At 46.9% G+C, this 24,239-nt stretch overlaps 1 protein-coding gene across 1 annotated transcript in view; it reads left to right on the top strand.

Annotated features, from left to right (window-relative positions):
- GAB2 (GRB2 associated binding protein 2) overlaps window positions 1-22,600 on the top strand; it is a 92,900-nt gene extending 70,300 nt beyond the window's left edge. Inside the window, exons 3-10 of the mRNA XM_050333765.1 lie at window positions 6,705-6,945; window positions 8,991-9,577; window positions 10,653-10,747; window positions 11,475-11,757; window positions 12,728-12,818; window positions 14,149-14,251; window positions 15,106-15,231; window positions 17,411-22,600. Of these exons, the coding sequence (XP_050189722.1) occupies window positions 6,705-6,945; window positions 8,991-9,577; window positions 10,653-10,747; window positions 11,475-11,757; window positions 12,728-12,818; window positions 14,149-14,251; window positions 15,106-15,231; window positions 17,411-17,554 (1,670 nt within the window). The 3' untranslated portion in view covers window positions 17,555-22,600. The remainder of the gene's footprint in view (window positions 1-6,704; window positions 6,946-8,990; window positions 9,578-10,652; window positions 10,748-11,474; window positions 11,758-12,727; window positions 12,819-14,148; window positions 14,252-15,105; window positions 15,232-17,410) is intronic.
- The last annotated feature ends 1,639 nt before the right edge of the window (window positions 22,601-24,239 follow it).

The following is a 24,239-nucleotide window of genomic DNA, read 5'->3' as shown; positions in this document are numbered from 1 at the left end:
CCCACATACTGCTCGCAGAGAATGATAAGAGGATGAGGGGAAGTTTGTTCAGGACCTAAAAGCATGGTTTTTCTGGGCTAGGGGAAGTCAGTGGTGCACCAGCTTCTGAGCTTTCCCCCTACTTTTGGATGGCATGTTGAACCCTGGCACTTGGGCAAGACTGTTTTGGCTTGATGTCCAAGGGAAAACCATGTTAGGAGTTGCCAAAATCATTAGTTATCATCATCATCATGATAAACAGTGATAACCAATTGTAATAACCAATAGTAATATCCAATGCAGCCTTTAAAACAGGATGCCAGAGCTTCATATCACACAGTAAGAAAGCTGGTTTGATCCCGGGGCATCATGAGTCTGTCTGAGTTTTTCCTCTGGGAAAAAACCTTTTTTTTGATCTACCTATATATGAAAAACACCATACATATCATATATTATGTGATAAACGTGTTGTCTCTTCCTGTAGCTCTTAGCTTTCAACAGCTTCAGCCCTGTCCTGCAGCAGTGGGCTCCACAGACTGCTTGTACCTCCAGACAGATTTGCTAAGGATTCCCCTGGCATCTGCTGGAATCATGTATGCCACCCACAGACAGAAAGCAGCTATTTCTGCACGTCCCCATTGCCTTGTTTTTGCCACCTTATGCTTAACCTTATAAAGGCAAGAATACCTGCCATGAGACCACTTTGTGTTTTATACAGTTACACCACGTCATCTTTGCCCTTTCGCTTTGTTCCAGCCCTTTTTTTTCCCCATTTAATCCCTCAACAAATTGGTTTTACAGTATCAGAAATGATGATTCATGAAGCAGAGGGCTGGAGATGAGGTTAGTTCTGTGCAGCATATGAAGGCCGTCCCAGCCCACACTGCCACCCAGGGACTGTCCTTCATCCTCAGCTGTAGGTCATTGTCCCACTCCAGGGCTCTTTGATAAGGGAGTCCCAGGTAGGGTGCTCAAGGGCATGTGTAAGACAGGTTTGCAAGCGTCATGTTCATCTGCTTTTATCTCCAGCACTGAAGCCCTTATAACAGAAATAAATAGGTGCACACCAGGTATCCCCATCTGGCCAAATGTTAGACTTCCAAATATTGACACGAGTGTTGAACTCCACAACTGAGTGGCAGATTTGCTCTTCAAAGGGTAAGCACCGTGTCCGGGGCATGTTGATATGAAACAAAGATGGGTCACTGCCACCAGGGGGTATTTCACAGGGCAGGGGTGGGATTTTGGGCTCAGCCTCATCTCACTGAAGCAAGCCTGTGTTCTCCAGGGAGAAGCATTGCATTGTTTTTATTGCAATCTCTCTCCCTTCTGCCCCTTTGTCCTTCAAAGAATTGATTACTGTTAAAATAACTGAGATATATAATGCTTTGAGGTCAGGACTTGGTTCATTTTCCTCTTTTCTCACTCACTCTCCAGCACTGTGATTTTTTTCCCTTGGTTCCCATGCTTCTTCAAGGCAAATGCTCCTACCTTGCCACTGTTTTTCAGTTGTTTCATACAAACACAAGCACAGCACTGACACTAATGGAGAAAGACAATGCTATTTATTGTTGTCTTTGTCTCACTGTCTCTGCCATAACTCTTTCTTGGGTAATTCTCCCTGTTCTGTGTCAAATGCTTGAATAATTGGGGGATTGCACTGTTCTCCATAGAGAAAACCTAAAGGAACCAGCATAGGCTAAGTATCATATAGATGACTGAAAATGGATAAGAGGAGCCATGGCCTTAGCTCTCTGTGCAGCGGATCCTTGTCTGTAAAGTGGTGATGCTTCTCCTTTTTCTTGGCCACTCTGTCCTGATCAGTTTCTCAAAGCAAATGGAAATAAGGGTCAGAAACTGGAAAGGAAAAGCTCAGAAGCCCCATGTCACTGTTATCCCTACCCTTCAGCTCCTCTGCAGTGGAGGATGCAGCTGTGCCCTGTCATCTCTTTTGGGGAGCTCCACTCACCTGCTTGGCATCCAAAATTCAGGTGGTGATAAATATTAAGGTGCCTGTGTCCTCGCACACAGCTCCCCATCCTGATGGAAACCAGAGAGGGGAAATGATTGAAATCAGATGCTTGTGTCCCACTAACCTGCTGGAGAAAAACTTTAGTGACCTACTAAGCCATCCTCAGTCTGACAGTAACTTCTCCAGATGGCATCCAACTTGGAGGTGATAGGTAAATAAACCTTCCTCTGATGCCATGCTCATCCTAATGGCATCCTGAGGCCTCTTGGCAGCACTATGGCATGTTGACTCATCCATTGGACATGTTGTTTGTTCTCTCCTTGCCAGGAGAAGCACATGGAAGAGTTGTTTTGGTAGGGTTGTTTGTCTTGTTTTAATTATTTCTTTTCTACTTGTTCTCAAGGAGTGAGCTGGCAGCAAAAGCAGATGTGCAGGCATGCACATCCTATGGAGAAAGTTTCCCCCTTTTTTTGCTAATAAATGGTGGAGCTGCTTCAAAGAGTGGGGAAGATAATGATGCATGAGCACAGTTTACCCTGTGCCATCCTAGGGATTATTTCTAGTAGATTTCTACTATTCCCTCCTGAAAGAAAATCCCATTGGCCACAAGTTTAAACTGGCACAAAGTCAGCAGTGCAGTCCAAGGTATTCCATGGCCTTATTTGCCAGGGCAGATCTGAGGAGCCCTTATCTGTGGAGCCCTTGGACTAGTCCTTGCCAGCTTGGTGGAATTTTGTGCCACTCAGAGATGCCAAGCAAGCCTGGCACCTTTTTTGCTAACACTGGCAGGAATTTAGCTACACCCAAAAATCAACACCTTCCCAGGGGTATCATTTCAAGACACAGGGAGTTGTAGTCCCAGCCTCTGCCTTCAGGCGGGGAAGGCTGACATTGCAACTCTGGTGAAAAAGGATAATCTGAGCAATAATTTCCGAAGGAGGCTGAGTTATTATTTCACTCAGATAAGCCCAGGAACATTGTGTGAAGCTATGCACACACACCAATAGTCAAGTGCTCTGAGCAAGGGAATTCAGAGTTGTCAACAAGGAGGGAAATACCACTTTGGGGGATTGAGAACATTCATAAAAAATTCCTGGCTCCCAGCCTAGTCCATCCCATTGTTGGCTGTGCTCTCAGTTATGGAATTTTGCTTTGGGGATGGATTTCTAAGGAGGTTTTACCACTTTGCTGCAATAAAAGGACAAAAAGGTGCATCTTAACCTTGACCAGTGAGTGCTGAGCCTTCAGCCAATTGAAACTCATCTGGCACCATGGGGTTTTGCTGGGCTGTGCTAGCTTGTCCCCGAGCCTCTGGCTCACTTCCTTGCAGGGACCAGTGCAACAGCTGTAGCCTGAGCCCAGCAAGATGTATGTGTGGAAATCATGCTGCTGACATTGAATTTAAACTTGTGGGTCTCCAACGCTGCCTTTTCCAGACCGTGGGAGTCGAATTCCCCAAACTCGGAGGAGAACTGGCCAGGAAACGTGGGGTTAAGATGACACTTCCCACATGGCCCCACTACATAACTTTAACTCTGGCCCCCAGGGGATGGCAGTAGGAACTGCACAGGATCTTATCCCTCCTTGGCTGTACTTGATACATTCCCTCAACATAAACTCAAGATTATCAACATAAAGCTAAGGGATTAGAAGGCTATGTTTGTGCTATTAAATGAAGGAGGTTCATGGGTTTATCCATGGTCCTGAGGTGGATGGCCATGAAGGATGGAGAAGCATCTTCCTTTTTGGCTTGTGGACAGATAGAGTTGAATATCTTTGGTCATGATGCAGGTGGGACAGATGCCTGGAGGCATCCAGATGGAACCACATGGAGATTATTCACTAAGTGCCCTGCATGGATATGGGAAAGGAGTCTTTCCCATCTCTTGGGAGCTGGGCACTGCAGTATGGCAAGTTGAAATGGCTTTGAGATCTCTGGCTCATACTCACCCTGCATGCCTTACCCTCATGGGGACCTTTCTGTGCTTCAAACTGATGTGATGTCCTGACCTTTCCCTTAGCATGTACTAGTCTTCAGATACTGTTTTTCTGCCTCCATTTCCTTTCTTGCCTCTTTTTCTGCCCCCCAGCAGGACCCACTGTCAGCATGTGACCTGGGCACATGAGCTGTCATTTATTCTAGTGCAAAAACACCCCACAACATAAAAAATCTGAAGCAATCTTGGCAGTCTCCTTCTACGGGATTTATCTTCCCAGCCCTTGCAATACCCTTCCAGCCCTGCAAAGCAATCCATCTCTCACCTACTATTACAGAGTTCATCTCACAGACCTAATGGAGTACGTGAGTCCTGAATTGGCTCCTGCTAATGCTCTCAGTGGCCAGGTCGCTGCGGGAAGCGAGCTGGGAATTCATTTTGAAAATCAATGCAGATGCCAATAGAGCGGCTTTCCCCAGGGAAGCGACATGCTTTTACTAGGCATTGCCTCCTGCTCCCCTTCATTCCCCATTTTCATTTATGCGGCTGGAGTAACCGCGGAGTAATTTCATCCTGATGTCAATGAGTGCATCTTCTGCACTGCACTCTCCAGTTTCCCCAAATCAGACTGATTTTTGGGAAAAGATTAAGGTCTCCTGGCAGTGCAGAATTCACAGAGCTCCCCAAAGTGTTGTGATTTGAAGTTGCTGTTCTCTGGGGTGATGCTGGGGACTGTCTCATCTGTGCAACCCCATCTCTCCCCTTAGGCTGTGTTAGCACAAAAAAATCAGTGTAATTTCTCAGTCCTGGATATATTTTGCCCTGACATGGCATTGCAATGCAATGGCAAATGCAAAGCCTGCGGGGATAGTGTGGAAGGACATCTCAGGGCTATTGGAGGGACCCCAACCCAGTGCAGTTCGTATTGTCCCCAGAGGTGAACTTCATGCTGGAATGGAGACACAACACTAATCTATCATCCTCACACTATCCTCAAGGAGTCTTGGCCAAAGCACAATGTCACAGGCAATTCCTGGCTGTGATTTGGGACGTAGCAAGACAAGGAGTTCCGGAGAGGCATTTTAGGTGCAGCCCCGTTTTTGATGGCATTGTGGGTTTGGACCCTCTCATTCTGGTTGACCTCAAAGCACTTGATTTGGAACTTTTATCTGGGATTTTCATAGCTCTCAAGACTCCTTTTCCAGTGGGAATCTTTCTGCACTGTTGTTGGATAAATATTTAATAAGAATCAGGGTCAAGGCACTGTTTTGTCCAAGGACACTGGGATGGCCATTTACTCCCTTGAAGAGCACCAAGGGATCGTTAATGCCCATGTGAAGAAGACAGGAATCAGAGTTTTAAACTGTCATCCCCCACCATTAATGTCAATGTTAAATATTGATCGTTTCTGTGTTTAGCACAAACCAAACAACAGAGTCAAGCCAAGCTCTTTAGCTTCTATTAATGTACTTTTTCTGCATCGGGTGAAGTTTGCAGTAACACCAGGGGAAAAAAATGTAGCAGCAGTGAACGAGCAGCAGACAGATTGATTTTGTATCTTGACATGACTCAGAAGTTGGTAAAAAAACACCCTGTGTGGAGCATCTTGTTGTCTGAGCCGTAAGACCCATTTCTTTGCAGTGTAAGAGAATCAAGCTCAAAATTTCTGATGTGATCTGGAATTTGAGGGAAGGAATGGAAAGGAAGAGACTGGAACCCTATAAAATCCCCTTTATCCCTGTGCTGGAGCATGGGTGTCTGAAGTCAGATTTGAAGAGCAGGTGGTCATCATGCTGGGGAGCAATCCCAAAATCAGTGGTGGCCAGAGATTGGGTGGATTTCCACTTTTTATTAGGAGTTTGGGTTTTTCTGTGTTTTGCATCAGCACCAAATAAATGTAAATCACAGCTATTATAAAGTGTGCCTTCAGTGAACCACAGTGAGTGGTTTTCACATGCTGAAGAGTGCATGGTCTTCTGTGTGGTCTTCTGCAGCCAGAGACGGATCAGTTTTCCCAAAATATTCTGCATCTTGAGGGTTTTCTGGGATTTTGGGTTTAGGTTTTGGTTTGTTTTGTTGGGGTTTTTTTGTAATGGGGATTTACAACTTGGCTGTAAGAATTCATCTGTGGTTCAAACTCATGAAGTACAGTTATGAGAGGACTAGAGTAGCCAGGTGATTATTCCTGACCTCTGGGGTATTCTCCATTGAAATTAATTTAATATTTTAAAGTCTGTTTCTCCTTAAGCAGGGGGAGTGGGCACTAGGAGTCATGTACTGGCTCTGCATCCAATTTTATTAGCATAAAATAGCAGGACCTCTCTTGAGGCCACAAAATTAGTAGGGAATTGGGAAACATGAGAATATTTTTTCATCTCCACTGCCGTTGTGTCCATCCAGATTCCCACCCTGTACCTCATACCAACTCTAAAGGGGTGGCAGTGATACCCTTACACAGAGGGATGGGGGTGACTTAAATCACATCTCGCTGTGGTGTGAAAGCTCCTCTCTTCGTTTTTAAATCAGGTTTTAACAACCTACTGCTCTCCCCATGAAAAAGGCCGACATCCCGCAGACATCCCTGCAAGCCACTAAGCATGTGGTGAAATAGGATAAAATGATGAAATATGATTCCATACATGGTACCTATAGTTACATGTGCTCCAAGTAGAAGAGCTGAGAACATCACTTGGAGTCATAAGCCAACCCCACTGACCTCCATAAGTGACAGAACATTTAAGTAAGGAAAATCCTGGAAACACAGGTTGTGGGGTATCTCCATCTGCCACTCACGTGTCTGTTTTCTCCCTGCACAGACACCCTGAGGAGCATTGCCTCCATGAACCACGCACCGCGGTCCTCCCCGGCAGAGCTCAGCAGTGCCAGCCACCACCTGCTGCGAGAGCGCAAGTCCTCAGCACCGTCCCACTCCAGCCAGCCCACCCTGTTCACCTTCGACTCACCTGCCAGCCACCTCCAGAGCACCCTGTCTGCCAGTGCCCCCCAGGACTACCTTTTTCTCCACCAGTGCATGAGCAGAAAGTCAGAAAATGCAAGGTATTGTAGCCCACCTGGGAGAAAACCTCAGGGACAGCTGAGGGAGGGCTGAGTATCAGTGGCTCAACCTCCCTCCATCCTTGGAGCTCTGCAAAACCTACCTGCAGAAAGCCCTGAGCAATGGTCTCATCTCATCATGGTTGGGAGGAGGAGGTCACAAGTTCACAGCTTTCCTGGCTTTTTTGGTTTGTGTTAAAAACTGCCTGAATGGCCAGACCCAGAGGATGGTGATCAGTGTCACAAAGTCTAGGTGAAGACCAGCACTAGAAGTGTACCCAAGGGGTCAATACTGGGTCCAGTTCAAAGGGCCATGTAGTTGCTGAAACAACTGGAACATATCTCCTAAGAGGAAAGGCTGTGAGAGCTGGAACTGTTCAGCTAGTAGAAGAGAAGGCTCAGGGGGATCTCCCTATGGGGAGGGTGCAAAGAGGATGGAGCCAGGTTCTTGTTAGTGATGCTCTGTGCCGGGACCAGAGGCCATGGGCACAAACTTAAACACAGGAAGGCTCCTCTGAACAGCAGGAAACACTTTTTCACTGTAAGTGACTGAACAGTAGCACAGGTTGTCCAGTGAGGTTTAGGAGTCTCCATTCTTGGAGATACTCCAAAGCTGTCTGGGCACAGTCCTAGGCAACCAGCTCTAGGTCACCCTGCTTGAGCAGGGGGTTAGACCAGATTACTTCTACAGATCCCTTCCAACCTCAACCGCTTTGTGATCCTCCAGGCAGGGCCCTAACTCCTGCCTTTAATCAGAAAAACAGCAAACAAAGGGATGGGCAGGGTTTGCACCCTTTGCCAGTCACCCCTTCCAGAGCTCGCTGGGCTTCGCGGCAGCTGGTTGGACACGGCGTGGTATTTCTGAGCGAGCAGCAGCTCTCCGCCTCCAGACCCAGCCGGTTGCCTTAAATAGCGAGGAGTTTTTTTGACGTGAAGAGTTTTGGCTCGCAGGAGCAGCGAGGAGGGAGGGAGGGGAGAGACAGTCAGAAACCAGCTGGCGTGGAGTGAGAGCAGAGCCTGGGCTGCAGCCTCCACTGGGCTTTCCTGCTGCAGCTGACTTTCCCTACTCGAAAAACAACAAGAGAAAAAGGCTCAGAAAAATTAACTTCAGATGGAGTTAATGGAACAGTGTTTAAAAAAATGGCCCTCTGACGCTCCAGCTGTGAGGATACCTAAAAGCCACCCTCTGAGAACCCACATGTGGCTGGGACCCAGAGGAGAAGGGAGCAAGCACCAATGCTTTGGTGAGCAGAAACAAGCTGGCCAGTGGCAGCTTCTGCAACTGGGCCAGAAATAATCATCTGATCAATGCCCAGTGCACGGGGCCAGGCTGCAGGACTGCTGGGAATCCCTCCCCTCTCAGCTCTGGAGCTCTTACTTTACTCATCCATAAAATGAGGGTAATAGTAGCTAATTGGCAGGCAATGCTGAATAATTAACCCATGATGTTTCAAGCCCTTGACCGAAAGGACCCTGCCAGAACTGAGACCTCCTCTGGGTGTACTGAGCTCCAAAGGTGGCAGGGATTCATTTGTCTTATCACAACATCACTAGTTTTTTCCCCAAATAAACCCTATTTCTGAGCGCCATCTCGTGCTGGCTCCGTGAAACAGAGTCCCTGTTGTCCCTGCAGAGCATGGACTCCATCAGAGCAGGGGTTGCAACCAGCATCTCCCAGCTTTTCCCATAGGTCTGGCACTTTCCCAGTGATTTGCCACAACTGAAAACTCCCCCATAACCCTTTCAGTTCTTCTGAAAAAAAAATGACTGATACAGGGCAGGAGTCTCTTCCACAGGGAAATGTCTGTGTGGGGCTGGCTGAGCCCTTTTTGGGTGGGAGTATGTGGCCCCTAAAAGCCTGACCCATGCATGGTTACAACTTTGCAGGCAAAAAGACCCAATCCAGGCCTACCTTTTACACCCTTGTGGTGTATATTCATTAGGTCTTCATGAAAGTCAGCAAGGTGACAAAAAGGAGAAGCAGAGTTTGCTGCACCCCAGGACCAGCTCTCCCCCCATCTCAGCCCCTTTGTCCCCTTCCTTTGCAGGAGTGCCAGCTTCTCGCAAGCCACACGGTCTGCCTTCTTCATGCGGAGTGACACAGCAGTCCAGAAGCTCTCTCAGGGCAATGGGCACTGCGTGAATGGGGTTGCTGGGCAGCTCCATGGCTTTTACAGTCTGCCAAAACCCAGCCGGCACAACTCGGAGTTCAGGGACAGTGCGCACGATCTCCCACGCGCCTTTGGCTCCTACACCCACCCCAAGTCAAGCCTCACCAGCTCTGAAACAGATAACGAGGAGGTCTACACCTACAAGACTCCCAACAACACCCTATGCAAGGAGTTTGGGGAGCTCTCCACGGACTCCTATGACATCCCTGCCACCCCGCTCTCCATCTACCAGATCCCCAGGACATTTACACTGGACAAGAACCACAATGCTTTGGCTGTGGCTGCCAGCGACTCACCCGCTGCACCACCCCCACGGCCCCCGAAACCTGGGCAGACGGAGCCACGGTGGGGCAGCCCGCCCCAGCGGCTCCAGCCCAGTGAAAATCTAGGTCTGGCCCCCATGGCAGCCACCATTCCACGGAGAAACACACTGCCTGCGGTGGAGAACAGCAGATTGCACCGAGGTGAATTTAGGGGTGGGGAGCCGGGGTTGGCTTTGTCCTGTCTACCAGCCTTGGGCAGATCAGTCCCACATGGTTGTGGTAGAGCTGGAGTGCTGTTGGCATCAACCAAGGGTGGACACAAAGAAGCTCTCCCTAGTCAGGGTCTGGCCCTGTTTTTTTTATTCAGCAGGCATGGAGAGGCATCCACAGAGTTCTATCCACCAGAGCTGCTCAGCTGACTATTGGCTATGTTGTACCTTGAACCAAAACCCCAAACCTGCTTGCTTATGGAGCCCGTCACCAGATTTTTGTGATCTCAGCTATTTTTAGTTTGCCTTCAATTCATAATGAGGTTTATCAAAACATACTTCAGCCTGGAGCTGCCTTGGTTTTTCTCACCAAGGTGGGTGAGCAAAACTTTGGTTTTGCACAGGTTGCACATCACCTTGGTTTTGCACATCTCCAAGACCCAATGTTCCCAGCACAGCAGAGTTGCTGTCCCCATTGGCCACGAGTGGGCCATGGATGAATATGCACTTTCCAAACCTTGTACTTAGAATGACATAACTGCAAACTTAGAAAAGGGGCTTGGAGAGAAAATGCACTGTAAATTTTACATATAGCTCTATGAAATGCCTCTTCCATCTCCCCCTACCTCAATGCCAACATTTAGGCTGAGATGAGACCCATGCTCAGCAGTAGGTAGACTAAGAGCTTAGCACTCATCCTCACCCCATCCTTCCCTTACTGGAGGCTGCCAGCCCCTAGATCTGCTGAGCAAGCTCTAACAGAGCTCTCCCTTAAACCAGTTTTGTCACCATGATGTACCTTATCTATCTTTACCCCTGGGATTTTGCAGTACTTTGACAGAACCGGGTTAGGTCCACACAGCACGTGCAGTTGTGCTGGTGCATCAGAGAGATGCTAATTGGGAAGGAGCACAGCAGAGAGTCTGTGACAGACTAAAGACCATGTCTTCTCATGAGCATCTCGATCAACAAGAACAGACACTGTCCTCACAGTACCTTGTTTTCAGGGACCCCTTTTTATTGGCAGTTGTGGTGGGACAAGTTGTGAATTTGTGGTTGTGTTGCAGCTTCTTCTTGCGAGACGTACGAGTACCCCCAGCACGGGGGCAGCAGTGCCGTGCAGTCGGTCGAGTCCATGAACGATGGATACAACTCCTACCTGGTGAGTGGGCCTTGATGTTGGCCACCACATTGTAGGCACCCACTTGCACCTTATAGATTCAGGAACAAGTTGATTTCAGGTTGGACCTCACAGCCCAGTCCTGCAGAGCTAAGTCAAGAAGGGTTTTATTAATGATTTCAGTTAAAATCATGGTGGCCTGCCGGGAACAGATGGAATTGCAACAACCTAAGCCAGCACTGCAGGAAGAGCTTTGCTTCCACATAGTGTATCTTCCTGGAACTCTGACCCAAAAAAAAAATGCCCAGGAGTTTGACTTAGTCCTTAAAACCTTGGATGCTTCTGAGTTAAATTTTGACACATTGCCAGAACTTTGTGCACTTTCTAAGATTTCCTGAGCTGGAAATTACATTAAAGCAGCCTTTCATATCGCATTTTAGTCACAATCAGAGCCCAGGCAAGAAAGGTTTTCCAGGTTAAGCATGTTTCTGCAGCTCACTCTGATCATGAGAAGATGATCAAGTCTGGGCGATGAAGACCTTTCTTGAAACTTAGGTTGTTGCAATGTCTTGGAAACTGAGAAGGTGGACCCTCTCAGTGCAAACTGATGGCCAAGGTGGGGACAGACCATCCCTTCCCTCTGTGCTTAGGTTTTAGAGCAGTTCCCCTTTCAGATGTGTATTCATTTATGACGAGATGAAGGGTTTATAGTGGGATGGGGTTGAGCAGAGTCTGATACTTACAGCACATCCTCCCTCTTGTCCCCCAGCAAGCCAAGGCGGCAGTGGCCCGCTCCCACAGTACCGACTCCGAGGACAACTACGTCCCCATGAACCCTGGTTCCTCACCCCTAATCCATGCCGAGAAAGCCAACGACAATGCCCAAAACCTCTACATACCCATGAGCCCTGGGCCGCATCACTTTGACCTGGTGGGGTTGTCCTCAGCCACCCTTCCTGTGCATAAAGGAGGAGCCATGGTGCAGTGTCACAGACGACTGAGTGAAATCCAGCCCCCACCTGTCAACCGCAACCTCAAACCTGACCGGAAAGGTAGGAATGGTTGTGGGAAAAGCTTTACAGGAATCCTTTTATTCTTCTCATACCTCAGACTACATCTGTCGTCTTGTGCACAGTTCTGGGTGGGGTGCACTTTGCTACTGCCAGCACAACGAGACCTTCAGATCTCCCCCGTCCCCTTCATCTTCCAGGAGCTTTATAGTACAAATGTAACTTTCCTGGTGCTTGAACAGCCCATATCAGGCCCTTCCAGGCATTTACAGGAGATATATGTCACAGGCAGGATCTCACCCCCTTTGCCTGCACCCCTCCCTATGCTCCACCCCAAAATCTCAATGTCTTGTTCAGATGACTCAGATTTTTCCAGCTGTTTCCTACTGGTTGTTTCTAGGCAGTTCTTCCTGCAGGGCTTTGCCAGTATCCCCCAGTTCCCTCCCCAGTCCATTGCCTGACAGGTCACCAAGGAGATCATGAGGAGGAGGGCTTTCATCATTAGGGCGTCCACACCTAACCCCATCAACACTCAGAACAAGGGCTGGGGCTGGAGCATAGCACTCTTCCACAGCTTTCATGTTACCCTGCAGATGCCTTTTCCCATACCCTATGGGAAAACACTCCAGACAAAGGTAACTCAGGGTTGGCAGAGCCTGGTCTTGTCCCCATCTAATGAGTTTTCACAATTCCTTGATGCATGGGTTTATACTCTGGTGTTTGGGCATTTTTAGCAGATCTTCATTCTCTAGGAGGCACACTCACCTTTTGGGACCACCCATGCACTTTGGGGCTGTGGGTCAGAGGGAGAAATTCACTGTTTTCTCTCAGTCCTGGCATAAATGAGTGCAGGGATTTTTGCTGGGGGTATTTGTCATCAGCAAGAGGGCTGGGGGGCTGATTAGCAGAATGGGAAGTAATCGACCGTTTGCTGGGGACCCTCTCATGCCTGTCATGGATGCTGAATTCTAGGAACATGCTGCCTCTGAATAAAGGTTTTTCCTCCCCCCAGCAAAGCCATCACCACTGGACCTGAGGAACAACACTGTCATCGATGAGCTTCCCTTCAAATCACCAGTCACAAAATCCTGGTCCAGGCCAACGTGAGTAATGGTTGGGGGATGAATTCTTGCTCTGATCCGGCAGCAGCTCTCTGGTCTTGCTCTCGCTGGTGTCCACATGTAGCTGTGCTGTCACCTCTGCCATAGGTTCCCTACATCGCAGCTGGTGGCAGAAAGATAAAATCATTTAGGTTGGGATTTCACATGAAAGCCCAGCATGTGGCTGAGCCCAACATGTGGCTGAGCCCAGCATGTGGCTGAGCCCAGCATGTGGCTGAGCAGCTAATTAAGATCCCTTGAAGACATTTCCTGTTTCTGGGATCTGGAGAGCTACAGCTCTGACATGGGACCTGTGGTCCACCACAACTCATGACCCAGCTGAGCCAGACCAACTGGGGGTGTGGGGCATGATTTCACATCCAGCTATCCCCCCAAAAACCCTACTGTAGTCTCAAAACACAGGATGACACTCCTGGGGTCTGACGAAGACGTGCTTTGATTGCCTTGAAAGCAAAGCCTAGCCTGAAGGAAGTCTGCAAAATTAAACTAAAGCTCTTCAGAGCTATGTCTGCTGGCCAAAAATAACAGGATTCACACAATTCCAGCTCTGTTGCTAATTCACGGTCTGATGTTGTCCAGTGAAAGGCAGAAGCAAAGCTTGGCTGCTATGACTTCTCTAATAAATTGGATTGTGTGGAGACTGACTGCAGGGCATGAGTGCTGTGCACTGAAATCACTGCACTGGGAAGTGGCGAGCAGGGTTTGATTGACAAGACGTCCGACCCTGGAGAAGCTAATGGATTTTTCCCTTATCAGCTAATCATATGACCCTGCTTTACTGAAAGGCAACGAATAGCTTTTTAAGACCCAGGCTTTAATGCCAGACACTGATTTCATTATTTTGTTCGGTATAATTAGATTTGGCCAATTGAAAGCAAGACAATTCCTTGGAGGATTTGTTTTCCAGCAAAAAATTTGGATAGGGCGCTGTACAGTAAACAAATCCTGTAGCTGTGGTAAGGCTGGAGGTGAGAGGCCTCACCAAGGCTGGCCCTGCATCCTCCACAACTAAATGTTTCCTGTGAGATAAAAGAGTTCATGGAGCCTGGTTTGTGTAGGTGATAGCAGGAGAATTACAGGTACATAGCAAGCAAAAAATTCTAGAAAGAAAAGAAATGGGAAGACCAAACGCAGTGATTTCTGACTCATGGAAAAGGATGGGTTGGAGAACCTCAATGCCACCAGCTCTTCTTCATGCCCAGTCCCCAGACTGGATCATGGTAATGTTTCTAGGCATCAGGAGCTGTCCTCCTTGGCAATGAACAAGAAGCACCTGCCACCATGGATAACACATCGACCCTTGTCCTTACAGCCAGACATTCAACGCGGGCTCTCTGCAGTACTGTCGCCCTGTCTCCTCCCAGAGCATCACCAGCACTGACTCGGGAGACAGCGAGGAGAACTACGTGGCGATGGTAAGGGCCCCACAGCTAAGATAGATGGTCCTGGCAGGACATACACATTCCACAGCTCTGCAAACGCATTCCTAGCTCGTGACATGGAGGTGCGCAGATAGGACTGTGCGATGTCCATCCTTACATACACCCCTGCATGCACAAAACAGCGTGCTTCGTTCTGAAAATGACATGTCCCGTTGGGGTTTTAAAATGCATATGAGAGCAAAACATATTTCACCTACTTTGCCAGGAATTAAGAGGGGGTAAAAATGTACAAGAACTGTCAGGGTGTATTTTCCTAATTGAGGTTGATTTTTTTCAAGTTTTTTTTCCCCCTAATATCTACTGACATCATATTTGTATGGAGGGCAGGGGCTATCACAGCAGCAGCAGCAGGGAGCGGCACTGCTTACAGGGAGGGGATTTTGTCTCTCTTGGTGGAGCTGCTGACTTAAGCATATTTTTGAGTTTATGTAACTCGTGGGGTAGAGGAAATCAGTGCTCTGTGTAGCATGGTTGTGATTAGCGAAGATCTCAGAGCTGGCCTGGCCTCACTGAGGTGTGGTTCCTGGGACATGCTAAAGCCCACATCTGTTGTCAGACATATGAATAAAATCAGCACAAAGGCAGAAGAACTGCTCCAATATATGAAATCAAGAACATAAGCTTGAAATATTTGTTAGCACAACATACAACATATGTAGTCCCCCAGCAGTTCTCCACACCCTGGTTCCAGAGGCGAGTGACCAAATATCCAGGCTCTTTTAAATAAGTACCACCAAGGCGTTTTTCTGCCAGATTTGTGTTTATTCCCTTTTTTCTTTATTCCCATTTTAATCCTCATTATCTCTCCTGTCTCTTCCCTGCATTAGCAAAACCCCATTTCTGCTTCTCCTGTTCCTAGTGGTACCAACAGCCCAGCGCCTAAAAAGAGTTCGGGGAGTGTGGATTACTTGGCCCTGGACTTCCAGCCAAGCTCTCCAGGGCCACACAGAAAGGTATGGGGGATTTTATAAACTTCTGATTAAAAGTGATGCATATTTAAGGAGTTCTATGCAGATTGACAATAGCATGGTCCAAAGTCCTGTACCGTGGTCTCAAGAGTCTCTCATGATCAGAGAACTGGAGCACCTCTGCTGTGGAGACAGGCTGAGAGAGATGGAATTGTTCAGCCTAGAGGAAAAAAGGCTCCAGGGAGACCTTAGAGCTCATTCCAGTACCTAAAGGGGCTGCAGGAGAACTGGAGAGGGACTTTGGACAAGGGCATGGAGTAAAAGGACAAGGGGAAATGGCTCCAAACTGATAGAGGGTGGATTTAGATTAGATATTAGGCAGAAATCTTTTACTGTGGTGAGGCAGTGGCACAGGATGCCCTAAGAAGCTGTGGATGCCCCATCCCTGGAAGTGTTCAAGGCCAGGTTGGTTGGGGCTTTGAGCAACCTGGTCTAGTGGAAGCTGCCCCTGCCCATGGCATAGTTGAAACAAGATGATCTTTAAGGTCCTTTCCAACCCAAACCATTCTATAACCCCCACTTCTGTATTTACTCTAGTCAGAGTCAGTGTCTCTTGCATGTCTGCAGCCCTGCTGGAAGGTCACCAGAAGCATGGGTGTGCAGGGGTTCAGGGGTGCTGATGAGACCAGAAATTCAGCTAGAGTTTGTATTCAAAAGCTGTCAGGAGGAATCCCCAAGAAGTACCAGAATATTTTTTTTCCTCTTTCAAAGCAACACATCCTCCAAAACTAGGCTTGGGTTTTCCCCCTCACCCGAAAGTATCTGAAATACTTTCAGGACCTTATTCAGAAAATGCTGGGAACCTGTCTCCTGCCAGTCAGGTGCTTTCAAAGGGTGTCATTTGGGCAGGAGAAGAACTGCTTTCAAAAAATTAAGCTGACCTTTAAAAGTTAAATAATGTTCAGCTGATCAAGCCATTGCCTGTTGAGGAAGAGTTGTGGGGAGATGAGTCAGGAATGGGATACTTCTGTCAAGCGTCATGGAAATGTGGAAAGGGACGCTCCTAAAGACACAGAAGTTGGTGACTTTTCTCCAGGTTCATACACAGAGGAAACAAACACCATCTTTAATCAAATCATAGAAAAACAGGGCAATAAAGTATCTCAGGACATCCACATATCCAAAGGAAGCTCTGTCTCCTGAGGTGATAGAAGAGACCTAAAAGTCTCATGGAGGTTTCACATGCAAAGCCATATACCAAGATGAAGAGGACACCCAGAGGTGACAGAGCAGGCTGGACAGAGAACAAAGGCAGGTCCTGCTGGATGCCATCCTGAGGAAACTTGGAGGGGGAAGGAGGGACTGACTTCAACAAAGCAGCACCTGAGTGAGGGGACAGTGGAGGAAGGGATTGTATAAAGCTTTGTGGCAACCACTTGTGAGTTGGCCTCACTTTCCCAAACACTGCACTGTTTCCTAGGCAAAGCATCCCACTGGTTAGATCTTTTTATTATTTGACAGTTGTCCCTTGATGGTTTCTGTCTACCCAGCAATATTTTTGCAAGTACTACCCATTTAAATTATATCCTATCCTGGAAAAGTGATTTTAAACCACTTTAAAACATTATCTGGTCCAGCTGCAAGCAGATGGAGGTCCTCTGAAATGGTTGTAGAGGCAGAAAAACCTCCAGGACTCCAGAAACTATGGTAAAAAGTATCTCCTTCTTCCTTAACATGTCTCCTGGGTGAATCTGCAAACATATCTGTTGTTTTGAGTGTGAAAATGAGTTAGTGTCACATGTGGGTAGAAACAACAATGCTAAAAGGAATGGAGCAGGGATTTTTATGTGTATCTGTAAGAGTTTCTGAGTTTTTTACAAAAAAATGAGCAAGATATAAGGCTGAATTTGCAATATCAGCAGTTAGAGAACAAAATTGCAACCAAACATCTGTGTCCCAGAGTTTGAGGGAACGTAGAGACCCAGATGCCGTTTCTGCCCTCTCATTGCCCTCCCATGCAGTCTCATGCCAGCAAGAGGCAGAGCAGACTGAAATCTTTCATCCAAGAGTCTTTGGGATGTTAGAGGGAGGGCAATTAGCTATGGAGCCTGGAAGAAAGTAGGAATGGTGTTGGCCAACTTGTGGCACCCTCAGTGCTGCTGCAGGAAGGAGCGAGAGGGACAAGCAGGGAGCTGATGAGTGACCCTGTTTCTCCTCCCCACAGCCCTCCACCTCGTCGGTCGCCTCAGATGAGAAGGTTGATTACGTGCAAGTGGACAAGGAGAAGACACAGGCACTGCAGAGCACCATGCAGGAGTGGACTGATGTGCGGCAGTCCTCGGAGCCTGCCAAGAGCGTGAAGCAGTAGTGCCTGCAGCAGGCATCAAACCAGGCCAATGTCCTGTCAGTTTTCCCCAGCTCCTCTTGGGCTGGATTTCTAAGACTTGTCTGTGGAGGGAAGGGGGTCTCATTATTTTTTTTTCTCTTAAAACAAAACGAAACTTAATTTCAAGGGAAGACTTGGCGGATACTGTTTGCCAGTGATAAAGACCAACTGTGTTCGGTGGCTAGTTTTGTGCTTTAGCTGCTGGATGCACTATCCAGGAACTTCAACTTAGCAATACCAGGTTTCACCCTACACATCTTTTGCTTGCAGCTGTCAAAGCCACCTTGTATGTGCTAACACTGCATCATCTCTCCCCATCTTCTTCCATACCATACCCCAAACCATGCCATGCAGGTTTGCAGCATCTCCCATGGGACATCATTCTCAGCTCTGATTCTCCATTCCTTACGGTTGTCCTCTTCTCTGCCTCATCCCAATCCCAAAACTTAGCAAGGACCGTTCCTTTTGAAATCACTTTTGCTGTCTGATCTCTTGTAAATAATATGCTCCAAACCTCTGAGGGCTGTTCTCCTCCTGGTCAGAACTGCCCCTGTGGTTTTGGTTGGGATTGTTAACTTTCAGAAGCTTGAGGAGCATCCACACTGTTGGCATTGAGCTGACTTAAAAGCCCAGGATTTACCCCATCGTGCACACACAGACATGCTGGTACAAGCTCACACAAGTTTGTTGGGGTGTCTTCTGATGATATTTTCCGTCATCTCTCAAAGTCAATGGGCTGGAGAGATTGGCTTTGGAAGGTAGAATTTAAGCCCTGACCTACTACCTATCTGAAATCACTTCCTGTGAATCTGATTCCAAGAACCAAAATCTGCCCTTTGTGGCACCAAAAGAAGCCCATGTAGTGAGAGTCCTACATCTGTGGCCACTGTGAGAAGCTCTGAGGGGTGCAGGGAGGCTCTGGAGACCCTGTGTGTCTGGACTGGTGTAAGGATGGGAGTGACAAGAAGGGAGTGGAAGGCTGCTGCAAGGACTGGGAGAAGGCAGATGGAGAGGTTGGTCTTGAGTGAGGAAGTCTGGTGGAGCGTTTCTTGGAAGAAAGAAGGAGAGTAATTGAAATGTTGGTTGATGGTGAGGTCATAGGCTTGGGAAGAGGCTGGTCAGGACAGTCAGGGCAAGGTGTTTCAATATTAGCTTTAACATAGCATTATGGTTGGTTTGTGGAGGGTCCAAAAGGCTGGACTGTTTTCTCCTCATGTTCAGCAGTGCTCAACACAGAAATGAGGCTTGCTGACATTAACAACCCTACACTGTGACTATGGGTGGGAATCTGCTGTTGCCCCTTGCCAGCATCCTTAACACATCTGGGCTTTGGGATCACTCTCCAGGCAGCTGCTGGATGCAGAGAGACAAGAAGGATGAGACAGTTTAATGCAGAGATAATAATTCATGATCTCATGAAAACAGGAAGGACTTATGATTACCATGGAGCAGCCTGATTGCCAGACAGCAAGCGCTGACACGGATAAGCAGGTTGACTGCAAACCGAGAGCCAAATGAAGGAGACATTAGAAAGATGAGGTAATAATATTTATTAAATAGCTGGAGCTTTTCCTTCTGCAAGCTGAACCTCTCCCAGTGCCATGAGCTCTGTGTTCCACCAAACCCACCAAGTTGTATTGATTATTAATACTTAAGTGTTAACACATTTGTTTAATCTTGGTTTGAGTTTGGAAAGGGCCAGACGTGACCCACAAAGGGATGAGATACCAGTCCCTTAAAGGGTATGCTGGTAAAATAACTTTTGAACTTACAACACCATTTTACATTTTCTTCTTGCATGCCATGAAAGGGAAGGATGTTAATGGAAAAGCTCTGACAACCCATTTAAGGCATTGAAGTGTTGGGCTTTGACAGAAATAATGAAGCAAATATCCTAATGCTCATGGTAAAAATAATAACCACTAGAAGAAAAAAAAAAACCCAAGGGGAAGATTTAGCACAGTCAGATGCTTTCTGAAGGTCAGGGAGTGTGTTACAGCCTGTAAGGGCCATTGCCTCTTGTTGGGGTCTTGCACACTTGTCTGGTGAGATGATGAAGACTGGAGTACCCCTTTTGTCACTGCACCTCGCTACCGTGGAAGTGGGCAGGCAAGGTGGAGGCAGCAACAGTAGTCATTTCTGATGGTGCAGGGGCTTGAGACACAATGGGTTTGATTGAAACACAATGGGTTTGGATGCAGTTTGCTGAGCGGGTGCCCTGTGCTTCTGCACTGGGACTAGGTGCATCCAGTACCCACTCTCACATATAATCCAAAGTGTTAATTAAGACTGAAAAGGCCTTTTGTGATACTGGAGAGACTAGGCCTCTCTCTCCACATTTCACAGATGTCTGTATTTGTTCACAGGGCAAGCATTGGCATGGGATAGCACTTTTCCCAGGCTCAGATCCCCTGTTTTGATGATTTGCTCTCATGAGCATTGCCAGTAACTGGCCCGTTGCATTTGGCAGACCAAGGACCAAAACAGCCCAAAAGTAGCTATTTTACAACTGCTGGTTGCTCGTCCCTCTCTGCTTTGCAGTGAAGTCTGTGTTCTCACAGAAACAGGTACGTTTCTCCAGTTTTTTCCCCTGCTATGCACCAAGCAAACAGCACCTCCAAACTGAGTAGCTGCCCACAGACTCTATGCCTTATAGACATGACTGTATCAACCCCTCCTGAAAGCTGTTAAGTAATCAATGGCTTGAGTGGAAATAGTCATCTGTGACGATTGCTGAGCTGATTACAGCAGTCCCTGATGATTAATGTTTGTGCAGTATTTAGTCTTAAACCATATTGAAAAGCAGCTGCTTTAATTACATGGACTGCCAAGAACTTTGTCCTGAAGGCATTGAGTTTATCACATCCACTCTATACTTGGATGCTCAAGTATGACTGACTCTTTTGTTAGAAATACGCATTTTAGGAAGCTGAGAACATTGCAAATTATTCATTTTAATTGCAATTAAAATGGCTTGAGCCTTCACGTCAGAGCCTGCTCTACAGCTCTACAGTCCCATTTAGAAAAGGGATGTGCTTGCATGTGTGTGGCAGGACAAGCATCATGACCTCAATTATTTACTTCTTATGAAGCACCAGGGCCATGGCTTAAAGCTTTCCCCCAAGCTTTAAAATTTCTAAGCTGTTGGGTTTAAAGGCAAAAGTCTCCAAAACTGTGTATCCCTTGCTGTGAGTGTGCAACTGCTGCACACTGTCTGGTGAGTTGTGCCTTGGAGTTGATTTGCTCTGAGCTGACATTTGAGTGTTTAGTGTGAAATACATTTCCAGCTCTAAATGGATGCCAGGCTTAGGCTTAGTCTCAAGTTGGGGAAAGAAAATATGTGTGAGTGCAGACTATGCCAGGGCAAAGCTGAGAGTCTGGCAGATAAGGCTAAATACAGAGCCAGAACCAAAAGGTAGCTAAGGCTTGGGTTGATGGGGGCTAACTAGGATAGATTTGGACACTGAGCGACAAGCCACTGACAAGGCTGATATATGGGGGAACATGTGGTTGGAAGGAGAGAAGGCAGGGGAGTTTGCCAGCATGGCAAATTCTAAGATCTAGTGATTCTAGGATCCTAGTCCCTTGAGCATACCAGGAAGAGTTGGCTTTTTGGCTACCCATTGATCATGGCCCCTTGGGAGGGTTAGAGCTATGCCCAGGTCTTATGTGGTATGGACTTTAGTAGGAAGATGTTAAAATAGTTCCCAGGTCCTGTCTGATCTTTCTGGCCTAGGAGGTAAGAGAATGGTTTTCTCAAGTCATGCTTGCATTGTGTTGATGTTTTCCCACCTGATGATGTAAAAGTTCCATTCCATGTAAAAGTTGACAGTCACCCACATTATGTGCCCCATTGAAGAGATCCTGTCTGGATGAGATGGGTACAGTGGGGCTGTGATTATGGAGAAGCCCCATCTGTAACAGGAAGGGGGAAGAGCAAAGCCTAACCCTGACATCAGTCAGAGAACATGCATGGACATCAAAGAACTGTCAAGAAAATCAGAGGGACCAGTCCAGCATCAACTCACAAGGGCCAATAAACCAATTTAGGCCCCTGATGAGTCTGTGTGCCTGTCTTCTCTGCCAAACCTGCCCACATGGATGCAATGATCTTTTAGCTGTTAATGAGGTTCTTGCAGGTAGAGACATGCACCTTTTGGTCATGATTTCTCCTTGGTGTCCCATCATTGTAGTCACAATTTTATCTCCTTGTTCACAACTCCTAGTGTTGTACTGTTGATCAGGTTGTTAATTCAGTAGTTGATATGTAGCAAGGTGCCACCAAACAGCTACCCTCCTTCCAACCCATGGCCAGCTGGTCCCTTTGGACGTGGTGGCTGAAGCACGTCTCAGACAGAGGAAGGGAGCAGGACCCTGGGCTCCTGTTGAAGGGAGCCTGTTGAAGAGTTCCTTAGGGTTAGGATCAAACCTTTAGAGTAGTTATATCCCTCTCAACCCAGCCCTTGGCAAAGTCAGCGTGTCCCCAGTGACTTTGGGCATCATTGTGTGGGAACAGACGCAGCCAAATTAGGGTAGTTTTTTCCATTTGTCTCTTAACCTGCTGCGAGGAGGGGCCGGAGCCCCGGCTGTGAAGCTGTTGCATCGGCAGCCAATTCGCAGGGACATTTTGTGTGTTTCAAAGCCTATGACTGTTCTTAAAGAGGAGTATTTTTAATTTTTTGATTTCCATTTGTAGAAGGAAGGAAAAGAGTAATTTGTGGCAAACTGTACAGTATGTGTCTTCTTGTGGTGTCACTGTTTGAATGGTTATTAAGTTTTCCAATCACTGTGGACAGCTAATCACTTAAGTTATTAATTTATTCTTTGGGGGTTTGTTGTTTGGTTTTTTTAAAGGTAATTTGAAACAATTATTTATCCTGTAAATCGGTCTTGAGTGAAGCCTAGATAATACTTTTTTTGCTGTTAATAAACATGGTACATGCCTGACGTGAAGGTGATCTCATTTTTAAGTACTGTATATGCAACGGGAAAGCAACGGGAAAATAAAAGAATGATAATAAAAAGACATCTCTCACTGATGATTCCCAGCATGGATTCAGAGTGGGGAGAGAAGGGGGGAATTCATGAGCAGAGCAGATGAAGTTCGATTATGTAGCACCTTTAAAGTTTTCAGAGCATCTTCTCAGCATGTCACCAAGTGTCTCCTACAGCTTCAAGTTGTCCTGTCTGGGTAATGAGGACCTTTAGGATGCAGCTAGGGGGTTTTCTGATACCAGAACCCAAACCATGTGTTTCCCAGCTGCTAAACTGAATGTCCTACTATAAGTCTGCTTTAGTGTGTGCAGAGTGAGGACAAGTGCTGCCTTCCCCACCCATCATCAGCTCGACACCTGTGAGCCCCAAATCACCCACAGAACATAAGCACAATGACAAATTCTTTCCCCAGAGTTAAAAAGTTCAACCCTCTCTTTCAAGGCACTTATTTGTACTTTTTCTTAAAAAAAAAAGACAACCTTGGAAAGATAAGTCCATAAGCACAGCCCCTGTAACACCCTTTTTAGACAAGAGTAGCATCACCTCACATCTGCAGCACATCTGGGATCCCAAACCAAGAGCTGAAGACTCCCCTCTGGGTTCTCCTTGACCAGAAGCATGTGTGACAGACACTACAGGCCATACTATCACATATACTATAGCATATACTTTATCAATATACAATATGCAAATATCACTGGCATTACTAGTACTAATAATACAGTATATACTATAATTGTTGTAGCACATAGTAATATACCTTACTCACGCTATACTGGAGCTCTGTAAGGCCTTTAATATGGTCCCCTATAACATTCTTACCCCTGAATTGGAAAGAGATGGGTTTGATGAATAGCTGGACCATTAGATGGATAAGGAATTGGCTGGATGGTTGCATCAGAAGAGTTACAGTCAATGACTCAGTGTCCAAATGGAAATCAGCAATGAGTGGTGTCCCTCAAGGATTCATACTGGGACCAGTACTATTTAGTATCTTCATCAATGACATAGTGGGATTGGCTGAGTCCAAAAGCAAACTCCAATGCTAATAATTACAGGAAATGAACAGGGACTAAACCAAACAACCTCATTACAACATTGAAACTCTCCAGGTTACTAACCATGTTGAGTACTGCATGCTATTTGCCTCTGCTCATCTCAGAATACCTTGGGGGGAAAAAAGACATATTCAGGGAAGAGCATGACTATGATACAGCCTCTCCGTTTTCCATGTTGGTTTGACTATCTGCCTTCATTATTTAGATTAGAATCTCATCAAGGAAAGAGAGTCTCCTACAAAAGCACCTTATAGCACACAGCCCAGAAAATCCCTCCAGATGACACTCCAGCACAAAGAAAGGAGCTAGCATAACAGCAACAGGAAAACTTTTGGCAACCTCCTTGAACAGGAGGTAAATAGAAGTCTGTTAATAAAACCAGGAAACACTGTACTTTCTGGGAAACTTAAGCTTTGGGTCCGTATTTATTCCCTCGTAGCACTGCCTTGAGTCTATCTGACTTTAAGGCAAGAAACACACTCCACTGCTCATCTGCAGGACCCCACTATTAGATTTGTGGTCTTCTGTCAGGATGCACCCAGCTGTGGGCTGGGATCCCCATTCCAACTCTGCCTGCTCTCCTGTTCCAAGCCACCTCTCTGCAGGATTGTCCA

The sequence above is a fragment of the Myiozetetes cayanensis genome, unplaced genomic scaffold (genome assembly GCF_022539395.1).
Source record: "Myiozetetes cayanensis isolate MyiCay16 unplaced genomic scaffold, myiCay2020 scf5-8, whole genome shotgun sequence".
In the NCBI taxonomy this organism is placed as follows: domain Eukaryota; kingdom Metazoa; phylum Chordata; class Aves; order Passeriformes; family Tyrannidae; genus Myiozetetes; species Myiozetetes cayanensis.
The sequence above is the reverse complement of the archived record's forward strand: the minus strand, read 5'-3'. Positions and strand labels throughout refer to the sequence as shown.